We start from the raw sequence: 11,722 nt of genomic DNA, 5'->3' as shown, positions 1-11,722 counted from the left end.
AAAATGATAAAAAAATAAATTTATTCAATAAAAAACACAAAAAACGGGAACAATTCAGGTACTTTTCTCCTACTTGGACTATAAAAACTATAATAGGAGCGAGAAACATGATATGATAAAATTAAATATTTTCTTCAGAATCTAAATTGATTAAGTCTACAACTTTAGGCTTAACGGATAAAGGAGCAAACTTTTTAAATTTAACAGTCGGTAACGTAGATTTCTTGGTCCTCTTTACTCCTTTTTGTACTTTCTTTGGCGTAGGATAAATATCCTCCTTACTAGATCCCCCCAAACCGTCGTAAGATACCTCAGAAGTAGACGCTTTCTGTTTATCGGATGTTAAATTTCGACTCAATTTGAATATCGAATACTAAAAATTATACAGATAATATACAATTAATAAAGAAGAAATCGATTTATAATTAAATGAAAGCAATTAAATTTCTTACGTTTTTACTTGATGACGCATTGGTAGATCCACTGGATGAAACGTTCGTAGGAGCTTGAAATTTCGTCTCTAAAAACGGTCTGAATTTATTTTTTACCGGCAAGTATGGGGAATCTGAAGCTACTAAATTCAGCAGGCTTTCGTCCTTTGAAAATAATATTATAATACAGAAAAATAAACAAAACAAAAATAACAGGTGAACAGTAAAAAAATGATTAATTTTGTATTTAAATCTTCCTGTAAATTGAATAATTCATTAATAATTAAACCTAAAAAACTATAAAAATCTCTCAATGATTTTTTTAAGGGAAATACTTTATTTTATTTAAAACTCTCTTATACAAAAATCTTATTTTATTCATTCCAATCGTTGGCATTTCTTTTCCAATTATTCGAATATTTTATAATCCATCTTTTTTTGTAGTATTATCAAAACTCAAATTTCCGCGTTTTTTTTCGTTGGGGTAGAACATTTTTTTTATTAGAGTATTTCATAGGCATTTTTATCTCAACTTTCAACCTATATATTTTAGAGAAATATCTAGTAAATAATATATATATATATATATATATATATATATATATATATATATATATATATATATATATATATATATATGAAGAAAATATATATAAAAATGTTCATGATCTTCTCTTTTAAAATTAGTTTTTTTAAATAATTTTTTAAAGATAAAAAATGACGTTCCGACTTAACTTCAGTCTTTAACAAAATATAATATTTTCATGGACTGAAGTTAAGTTCGTTGAGATCCTTACAATACATTTAGGAACATGTTCATACATTCATTTTACATTTTGGAGCACTTTTTAATTTATAAAAAAACTTGTTTGTATCAATTTTCATTCAAAAAGGGGTAATGTTTTTGAGAGATAAAACTTAATAATTAAAAACCCGATAACCCTCAAAAACAAAAATATCCATTACAAATACTCTGTAAAATATTTTAACTATGAACTGTTCTTTAAAATTATTTTCAAGGGTTAATTTATTTAAAAAATTATAATTTGTATCCTGAAATATTTAAAGTATATTATTTAAAATTTATTGTATTCAATCCAGGGATATTAAGCTCATCAAATGTTCATTTCTAAGTTTTTATAAGTTGGATAATTTCCACCCCTAAAAAGCAACAAACATAGATAGTGCCTATATAATTTTTGTAGAAAGGGGTTAAACAATTCCAAATTTTCATACAAATAGATGTTGTATGAAAAAACCCAATTTTATTGTTGGTGTCTGGATTTATTTGCTTCCAAATAAGACTTACCACTGAAGATGGTAAAACATTAGAGTTTTGTTTATCTTGTATTAAATCCATTTTCTTAGTTGCACACATGTTGTTTTCCTCAAAGGCTTTTATTTTCTGTTTCAACATAATGTTTTCCTTTTCGTTTTTCATTTTGATCTGTTGCATTTCTCTCCTAAGAACAGTATGTTCACTTTTAAAATTAACACATAAATGTTTCTGATTACCTCATGTCCGCATTCTGAGACTCCAACAATGATACATCTTTTTTTTGTTTACTTATTTCATTCTTGTATCTCTTTAATTTGTAATCTAGTTGTAAGGCTTTTCTTTCAGAATCGACTAGTGCCCTAAAATAAAATCAGAAAAATTTCTTTCAATGGAGTCAATAAAATTAATGTTATCCACAAACAACCAAATTTTTCTGTCTTGTAATAGTTTGTTTAAAATTAACAACAATACTTACTTCTTCAAAGTAACAGTTAACAAAGCCAAAGATTCAACATTGTGTTCTTCCCTCAAAATATCATTAACTTGATCTCTAGACCCGTTTATAACCAATTCTATATTCCCCATGTCCTTTATCTTATTCTTCAATTTTAGAATTTCACTAGACAACACATCCACTTCCTTACATTTATTTTTGTAATGAGTTACCTGCTCTTTAATAGCAAGTATAGTAGATTGTAATCCCTTTCCTTCGGTTTCTATCTTTGCTATTTCTCTTCTCAAGGATTTATTGATTTCTTCCAGTTTCTGGTTCTGTTCTATAACTTTTTTCAATTCTTTTTCTTTTAACGACAAAGTAAAATTCGCATTTTCTAATTTGTACGTCAAACTGGTGGCGTCTAAATTAGAATCTTTGTTGCAGAAATTGAAGAAAACTTTATATATAGTTTTTTCTGATAGTTTTTGTCTACATTGAGGACAACTTTTTGATCTGAAACATAAAAAAATCGAAAATAATTCTAATTGAAATCTAATAAACTTGTAACCTTTCTATCCAATTCATTAAACAGTGATAATGAAAAACGTGTCCGCATTGTGTAAAATAGATTTCTTCATCGGGAATAAATAATTCAGCACAAATTACACAAGTAACATTCATACCGGCAAAGTCTAACAATATCAAACATTCAAATGTTCCATATGATCATAAATGAAATGACAAGTGAAAGTTATTATAACAAGCGGCGTTTTACAAGCTTCGTTTCTATAAAAGGAAATACAAAAAGTGTGTTCGGCAAAAATACACCACATAAGTTAAACAGAAATACCTCAGTGTAAGATAAAAGAACTACCTCAGTGTATCATAAAGTTTCCGTTGAAAGTGAGCAAATTAAGATAACGCTTTAATTTTGAATTTTAAATTTAATATAAAACCTTTTGGAACTTGTCTATCAGTAAATCTAATAATAAAAGGGACGCTATAAATTATCCAGATTCCATTGTTGAATAGAGATTATGTTATTAGAAAAATAAAAAATGATTAAGACATTGAGCACATGCTATGATTTATGGAGCTTCAAGTACCTAGAAGATGTTTAAGTTTGAGAGGTAATTGATATATTTCAAATGTTTGTATGTTATTAACAATTCAATTTTCCCAGAAATAAGATTGGTCTTCATATTTCAGTATACTTATTTGAATTACTCATATGGTTTTTCACATCAATATGATGTATTTTTGTAATGATCAGCGTTTTTCATTACGTTGAATCAATTTTATTATTTCAAATAAAGAAACATGCTATTTTTAAATTAAAATCATTTGAGACTGATCTTATATAATAGTGAATTATGTTTTATTGTGCCTTAGTATTGGAATTCAAATAAATTTTTATATTTAATTATTAATTAGTATCAGTTGATTTAGAAAGTAATATTACAAAATTAATTATTTTAAATATTTATTTACAAAAATGAATACAACAAAGCTCTTATATAATGGTTGATTAGGAAATAATATTATTTTAATATTGTCCAAAAATGGATAATTTAATTTTATTTAGTGAAAATTTAGCTTTTCTGGGTTTAGTCAAGTAAAGAAATGCTAAAAAGGTGAAAGAAAGAGAAGAAAATATTATTAGAAACTTAAAAATTTATCTTATATTTGTGGTTTTCGAAAATTATTTGTAACATTATATTATGTTCTAGGAATTAATTCACTTTTTTTCTAGCCAGGAAAAACAAATCAAGAGAATGGTTTCGCTTAATAAAATTTCCTCTGATCTTACTGCAATTGTAAAAGATGAAATTGAAATAATTAATCATGACTTGAAAGAAGAGCTTCATGAAATTGAAGACATTTATAGTGTGAAAGATGAAATTGAAATTATTGAACATGAATTGAAAGCAGAGCTAGATGAGTTCAAGGAAACAGATGATGTAACAACTAATTCAGATGAAATTATTACAGGTGGCTCAATGTGTGATTGTTCTAACTCTTGTGACAGAACACAAAAATGTTAAACTTGTTCTACATCATTTCCAGATAAAGTTTCACAAGGAAAACCTACACAACTTAATTTCGCAAAGGGCAGGATAACATTAATGAAGGTCCTAGAAAATAATGACATAAATGTCCTACTGTTTAGAAGATAAAGACCACAGCAAGTGTTAAAAATGACGATGGCGAACACCCTAGTTGTGTTTGTAACCATTAATAAAAACAATGATAGTTTTGATTATAATCGCATTTTCTTTTTAGTTATTAATCTTGTTTTTTATTATTCTGCAATATGTGTCGATTATATAGAGTGATCAATCAATAACAATAGTGTTATGTTGTAGACTTGAATAAAGATACAAATATTATACTTCATAATGACTTTATTATTAATACAAGTAAGTACACCATGCGTTATGTACGTAGGTACGACAAGAAGTGTCGCCTTTTTCATCACCTTGACAAATGACATATTGTTGTGTCTAAAACACCCAATCCCGTGTTTACATTACAGCACAGTTCCTTCCTTCCTAAATAACAACTCAATATAATTATCATAGAGAATTGACAACAGAAAAATTAACTTAATTAGATTCACAATCATAGTCAATATGTTTCTTTATGATTATACCTGACTTAGTAGTAACAGTCTTATTTGGTTTATTAGATGGTTCTCCAAAACAAGCCTCTACTACGCTTTCAAACGAAGAGTCTATGGAATGTCATTGTTTTCACCTACCATTCCATCTTTACTGTTAGTTTCAGGAGTTTTATCATCACCCTGCTGTTTAGATACTGTTCCTACTTCCCCTAATACATCATTTTTTTTATTTTTTAATTAGATCAATATGTCTTTTGTGATATTTGTCCTTTGCGGTTTGCCATAAGTGATTTTTTAACTCTAGTACCTTTTTAATGGTAGCTTCCACCTTTATAACTTCATTTTGATGTTTATACTTTCTCATTATAACCTCTTCACCCTCTTTAAAGTCCTCATACCTATCCCCCAATTGTTAATTGTGACTCTTAATTGGTTTCAAAAGATCAAATGTTTTTACATTCCTACCTATCATCAATTTGGATGGTGTTTTTTTTGTCGAGCGGTGGATTGGATTTCTGTAATTCCATAGATATCTGCTAATTATTACACTCTCAGCTTGTGCTTTATTTTTATTGTCTAACAAACTTTTTTTAAAGCTTTTAACCGCGTTTTCAGCAACTCCGTTAGTTGGTGGATGGTAAGGTGCAGAAGCAGTAAAAGGGCTTTTATTGGCAGTTTTTTGTTTTTCAATTGCACAAAGAGATTGAAAAACCAGTCATTGAATACTTCTTGTGTTAACCACGCCCGTCTCTATTCCTCAACAACAATTGTAAAGTTTTCAATTTTTGTATTTTTGAATGCTCGGGGATGTTTGGATTTATTCGCAACTAGTAGTTTTGGCATATGATTTCTAGCACCATTTGCACACACCATCAACGTGATTCTTTCTTTTTTCATTATTCGACCAGAAACCTTTTGTTCAAACGTTGTTACAACTGGTTTCGTTGGACGTTGACGCCAATTCATCGGCATAATAACAATACGCTTTCCTCAAACCACTGATTTGTGAAAAAGTTTCAAATATATATCGTATTAGAATGGCTTTTCTCCTGTATGAGTATGCAAATGCCTTTTCAAATTACTTCTCTGTGAAAACGTTTTCAAACATATGTGACATTCGAATGGCTTTTCCCCTGTGTGTTTACGCAAATGTATATAAAAATTACTTTTATAAGAGAATTGTTTCATACAAACGTCGCATTTGAATTGTTTTGTCCTTTCGTAAATATTTGAATTACTTCCTTCTGCAAATAAATTCGAACCTTTATTTATATGTGGGTCTATGTGAATATGCATATGTCTCTTCAAAAAACTTTCATTTGAAAATTTTTTAAAGCAAATATCACATTTGAATGGCTTTTCACCTGTAGGATTACACACATGTGTCTTCAAATTACTTATATATGAAAAAGTTTTCAAACAAATATTACACTCGAACGGCCTTTCTCCTGTATGACTTCGCAAATGCGCCTCCAAATTACTTGGATATAAAAAAGTTTTTGAACAAATATTACATTTGAATGGCCTTTCTCCTGTATGGCTACGCAAATGTGTCCTCAAACCACTTTTTTGTGAAAAAGTTTTCAAACAAATGTCACATTTGAATGGCTTCTCCCCTGTATGACTACGCAAATGTGTCTTCAAACCACTTTTCTGTGTAAAGCTCTTCAAACACATGTCACATTTGAATGGCTTTTCTCCAGTATGACTACGCGAATGTGTCTTCAAACCACTTTTCTGTGAAAAGGTTTTTGAACAAATGTCACATTTGAATGGTTTTTCTCCTGTATGACTACGCAAATGTGTATTCAAATTACTTATCTGTGAAAAAGTTTTCAAACAAATATCACATTTGAATGGTTTTGTCTTCGTCTTGGTATATGATTGTATATTATTACTTCCTACGCCAAATAATTTTGAACCACCGTGTACATATGAGTTTAAATTATCAGCAACTTCCAACTGAAGCGTTGTTTCCTGCAACTCCACTTTCAATTCATGTTCAACAACTTCAATTTCATCTTTTATATCATGATTTCCCTTAATACTTTTACTTTTGTGGTGAATCTTATAAAATTTTTTTGTTTCATATAATGATTCATTGCTAGGTGCCATAACAATTCTATTTGTTTCGTGTATAAATTCCCACAATATACACATATTATAAACCCCATAGCATTCGGATGAATATATTTCCTATTTCTTATTGACCCTGTAACTATTAAAGAAAAACTTTTAGATAATTTGTAGTTTGTAGGAAGAATTAAAATTTGGTAGAGGTAGTGTAAAACCTTGAAAATATTTGCACAGAACTAAACGGCAACGAAGCACAGAATTGATCAATGTGAGATCTGAAATATCAATTACAGAAGACAGTTACGCGAGGAACAATCAATATTTCACAATTATGCACTAATACCAAGATAAGAAATGAAAAATAATGTTTACTCCCCATATAAAATTCGATAAACATCTAACAAACCTCCATTCCACATGGACTGTTCACCAATGAAAATATCGAATCGTAAACATAAATGCATTTCACTGCCTACACAAAATAGTTTCACAAATGATTGCCCATAAAAGTCAACTAAACTTAAATTGACAATAACAACTACTAAATATATTAAAAACCTACTATACCAACTAGAAACTAAGAAAAAGTTGATCAAAATGAAATGAAAATCATTGCATTAAAATATTCTGGATCGGAAGAATCAAAGTGAACGTGAGGACAGTTGAAATAAAATGCTTAAAATTGTTAAGATAGTAGGATCTCATTTTAAATATAAAATTGTGTTCTGCATCAGAATGACTTATATCCCTACTCGATTTCCACTACCTATAACAATAGTAATATGGAAAAGTAAAATGAAATTTGAAATGAAACTTAAAGAATATGCAAAAAACTTACCTAGGAGGTACAGAAACTATGGAAGCAAATCAAACATACAAATATGAATCAAGAACGTAACAAAACTTCAAATAAATCAAGCAAATTTCCTACCACTACTTATATAACTAAATGTTCAGTTATAATGTTTCTAGATGTTTATATTCACTTTAAACCATATAATAAAGAAATCATCTGTTCTGCCTCCTCATTATTCAACAGAAATAAAAAAAATTATTATTGTTAAACATATTTATATATGTATATAATACTATGTAGCCATAAATCAATTCGACTCACCTTTTAATTTAGTTCGCTTCCCTACTTTTAAATATCCAAGTTTTACGTTATGTGTATTGGGAATGTTTCTTTTTGTTTTGTTGGATGTACCAAGATGATTATCATATATTTTGGTAATATCTAAGTTATCATTTATTTCTTTTTTGATTGAATAAATTCCATCCATTTTTTCATTTATATTATGATTTTTTAGTATAGATATTTCGTCAATTAAGTCTTGTTTTATATAGATATTCGATAGAAAATCACCGTGGTCATCCACTTCTTCCTTAACATTAAAGATATCCATTTCTTCTTTGACATTTTGAAGATCCATTTTTTTGTTAATAACTTGTTGCTTTATTTCGGTTTTTGTCATTACTTTATATCAATTTAGAAAATAATATAATGTAACAGTTAGCATTATTATAATGACAATAACAAAACCATAACCTCAATAAATGTCAAAACCATAGAAAAAATATAACACTCATTTTGTTAAAACCATAGACATAGTACTATGTCTATGGTTAAAACAATTACACTAATGGTTAACCTGATTTCTTGAAAAGTAATTCATATGCTGTTCATTGAAGCTCCGAAGTTGAACGAATCATAAGTCCACTAAACTAATGAGCAGCTATTTCAATTAGCACTCTCGTTTCTTAAAGATTAATAAAAATGATGAAAAATAAGATTGTAGATAATAGCAATGCACAGGAACAGAACTACGTAACTGAAGCGAGCAAAGCAGTGTAGTCACAATTCGTGTTCGAACTGTTCGCAAAAACCACTGACTTGAAAGTCAGATATAGACCTACCGTTTCAAATGATGTTGTGTATACATACATTTTTATTATAAACTTTTGGAATTTTGATAATAGTTTACATAAGTTTTAAATACTGTATATATATATATATATATATATATATATATATATCCCTAAATATAATTCATTTTAAAAAATATAAACTTTTTATAAACTAGAGGTTTCATTTATGATTATGCAAATGTGTTTTCAAACCACTTATCTGTGAAAAAGTTTTAGAACATATGTCACATTTGAATGGCTTTTCTCCTGTATGACTACGCAAATGTTTTTTCAAATCACTTGTCTGTGAAAAAGTTTTCAAACAAATGTCACATTTGAATGGCTTTTTTCCTGTATGACTATGCAAATGTATTCTCAAACCACTTAACTGTGAAAATGTTTTCAAACACATATCACATTTGAATGGTTTTTCACCTGTATGACTACGCAAATGTGTTTTCAAACCACTTATTTGTGAAAAATTTTTCAAACAAATGTCACATTTGAAAGGCTTTTCTCCTGTATGACTTCGCAAATGTGTCTTCAAATTAATATTCCTTGAAAATGATTTCAAACAAATGTCACATTTGAAAGGCTTTTCTCCTGTATGACTTCGCAAATGTGTCTTCAAATTAATATTCCGTGAAAATGATTTTAAACAAATATCACATTTGAATGGCTTTTCTCCTGTATGACTTCGCAAATGTGCTTTCAAATTAATTTTCCGAGAAAATGGCTTCAAACAAACATCACATTTGAATGGCTTTTCTCCTGTATGACTACGCAAATGTCTCTCTATGTCACTTTTCTGTAAAAAAGTTTTCAAACAAATGTCACATTTGAATGGCTTTTCTCCTGTATGACCACGCAAATGTGTCTTCAAACTACTCATTTGTGAAAAAGTTTTCAAACAAATGTCACATTTGAATGGCTTTTCTCCTGTATGGTTACGCATATGTGTAATCAAATTATTTTTACGGGAAAATGGTTTCAAACAAATTTCACATTGAAATGGCTTTTCCCTCACCGGCAAATACTTATTCAAATTCATTTTATGAACAATTTCATTAGATTCACATTTGAATCGTTTTTCTTTGACGTGAATACGAAAATGTCTGCCTAAACTACTTCTACGTGTAAAAGTTCTCAAACAAATAACACAATAAAATGGCTCTGATCCTATGTGAATATGCATCTGTTTATTTGAATCACTTTTCTCCTCTACAAACGATTTTGAATCAGTTAAATTATCAGTCACGTCCAACTGATGTGTTGTTTCTTGAAACTCCACTTTCAATTCATGATCAACTATTTCAATTTCATCTTTCATATTAAGATTTCCTATAAGGTAAGTATTATTTTCACTATTGCGGTGAATCTTATGAAATCTGTTGTATTTTATATAATGATTCATCTCCAAGTGATGTAACAATTCTACTTGTTTTGTGAATAAATTACCACAATATACACATATCACTAACCCCATATGATTTGGTTGAACATTTATCCCATTTCTCATTAGTCCTGTAAAAAGTTTTAAAGAATTTGTAATTTGAAGAGAGAATTAAAATAAGTAGAATTAAATTTGAAATGAATTCAATAGTATCTATTGATACACGAATGAACCTAAAGGATATGAAAAAACTTTCCTAGGAGGGAAGAAATTATTGAAACAAGGGAAGTCAAATATATTTTAACAAGAACATTTCGACTTTTAAACAAATTAAGCAAATTTCATACCACTACGTGTACATAACTGTTTAAAAGTTCTTTCTAGTACAATATGAATAATTTATTCACGTTAAATGAAAAATTTAAACCATATAATAAAGAAATCATCTGCTCTCCCTCCTCATTATTTAACAGAAATAAAAAAATTTAACCAAATTGAAAGAATGTTAAACATACTTATACAAGTATATAACACTAATGTGCCTTAAATCAGTTCAACTCACCTTTTGATTTAGTTCGCTTTCTATATCCAAGTTTCATCTTAGGTGTATCAGGAATGTTTTTTTTTGCTTTAATAGATGTACCCCCATGATTATCAAATATTTTAGCAGTATTTGAGTCATCATTTATTTCTTTTTTGATTGAATAAATTCCATCCATTGGTTCATTCATCTTTTGAGTTTTTAGCATAGATACTTCGTCAATTAAGTCTTGTTTTATATCGATATTCGGTAGAATAGCATCGTGGTCAACCACTTCTTCCTTAATATTATAGATATCAATTTCTTCTTTAATATTTTGAATATCCATTTTTTGTTAATAACCTGTTGCTATATTTTGATCTTTATCATCATATTATATTAATTTAAAATTATAATAATGTAATACTAATCATTATTTTAATGACAATTAGAGACTCGTAACCACAGAACATAACCAAGTGTATGTTATGTGCTCGTAACCTAATACATGTCAAAACCACAGAAATAGTAACATATTTATTTTGTTAAATCATATGGTTGATCATGGTTAAAACTAATGATTAACCCGATCATAGTCTGATCAAAAAATAATTCAGATCCTGTTCATTAACTTCTGATACTGAACAAATCATGAACTCATAGATTACAGACACAAAGGACTGCCCAGTTCTATTTAACCCACGAAATAAATCACTGAAGGTGCAAAATCACTTTTGAAAAATAATTATTTATTATCTACTCCCGACTATGAAATTTACGTTTAATTATGTGACAACTAACCAACTCCTGACATGTCTCTAGAATTTATACATAATGTGGATGTTATGATAAGCGAAATTTTATGGTGTCGTCAGCTTTTTCTATATAGGGTTCTGGAAAATGGATGCCATAATTCCTCCTTAGTGGAGTTTCAGCTTCCGTGGGGTACAACAAAGGAAAGTCAGATTCTTCGGACTGGTTTTCTTGGATCGGTTTCTTGCGTCGGATTATTTTAAGAGTCTAGTATAAACATAGATGGATTAGGAGACAGTAAAT

At 28.7% G+C, this 11,722-nt stretch overlaps 3 protein-coding genes across 3 annotated transcripts; all 3 read right to left on the bottom strand.

The window, feature by feature from the left end:
• Positions 1–7: 7 nt before the first annotated feature.
• Positions 8–2,892, bottom strand: LOC130447693 (E3 ubiquitin-protein ligase TRAIP-like). Its single transcript, XM_056784655.1, has 6 exons — positions 2,715–2,892; positions 2,186–2,659; positions 1,947–2,069; positions 1,741–1,894; positions 453–596; positions 8–373 (listed from the first exon to the last, which is right to left on the bottom strand). The coding sequence occupies exons 1-6, from the start codon at positions 2,825–2,827 to the stop codon at positions 122–124; spliced, it is 1,260 nt and encodes a 419-aa protein (XP_056640633.1). The 5' UTR covers positions 2,828–2,892; the 3' UTR covers positions 8–121.
• A 1,641-nt stretch (positions 2,893–4,533) lies between these two features.
• Positions 4,534–8,715, bottom strand: LOC130447694 (zinc finger protein 239-like). Its single transcript, XM_056784656.1, has 2 exons — positions 7,963–8,715; positions 4,534–6,987 (listed from the first exon to the last, which is right to left on the bottom strand). Exon 2 carries the CDS (start codon positions 6,927–6,929, stop codon positions 5,802–5,804), a length of 1,128 nt encoding a protein of 375 aa, XP_056640634.1. The 5' UTR covers positions 6,930–6,987; positions 7,963–8,715; the 3' UTR covers positions 4,534–5,801.
• A 200-nt stretch (positions 8,716–8,915) lies between these two features.
• LOC130447684 (zinc finger protein ZFP2-like) lies at positions 8,916–11,168 on the bottom strand. Its single transcript, XM_056784643.1, has 2 exons — positions 10,709–11,168; positions 8,916–10,277 (listed from the first exon to the last, which is right to left on the bottom strand). Exons 1-2 carry the CDS (start codon positions 11,013–11,015, stop codon positions 8,935–8,937), a joined length of 1,650 nt encoding a protein of 549 aa, XP_056640621.1. The 5' UTR covers positions 11,016–11,168; the 3' UTR covers positions 8,916–8,934.
• Between the last annotated feature and the right edge of the window lie 554 nt (positions 11,169–11,722).

This window comes from Diorhabda sublineata, chromosome 8 (genome assembly GCF_026230105.1).
Source record: "Diorhabda sublineata isolate icDioSubl1.1 chromosome 8, icDioSubl1.1, whole genome shotgun sequence".
NCBI lineage: Eukaryota > Metazoa > Arthropoda > Insecta > Coleoptera > Chrysomelidae > Diorhabda > Diorhabda sublineata.
This window is presented reverse-complemented; position numbering and strand designations above follow the sequence as displayed.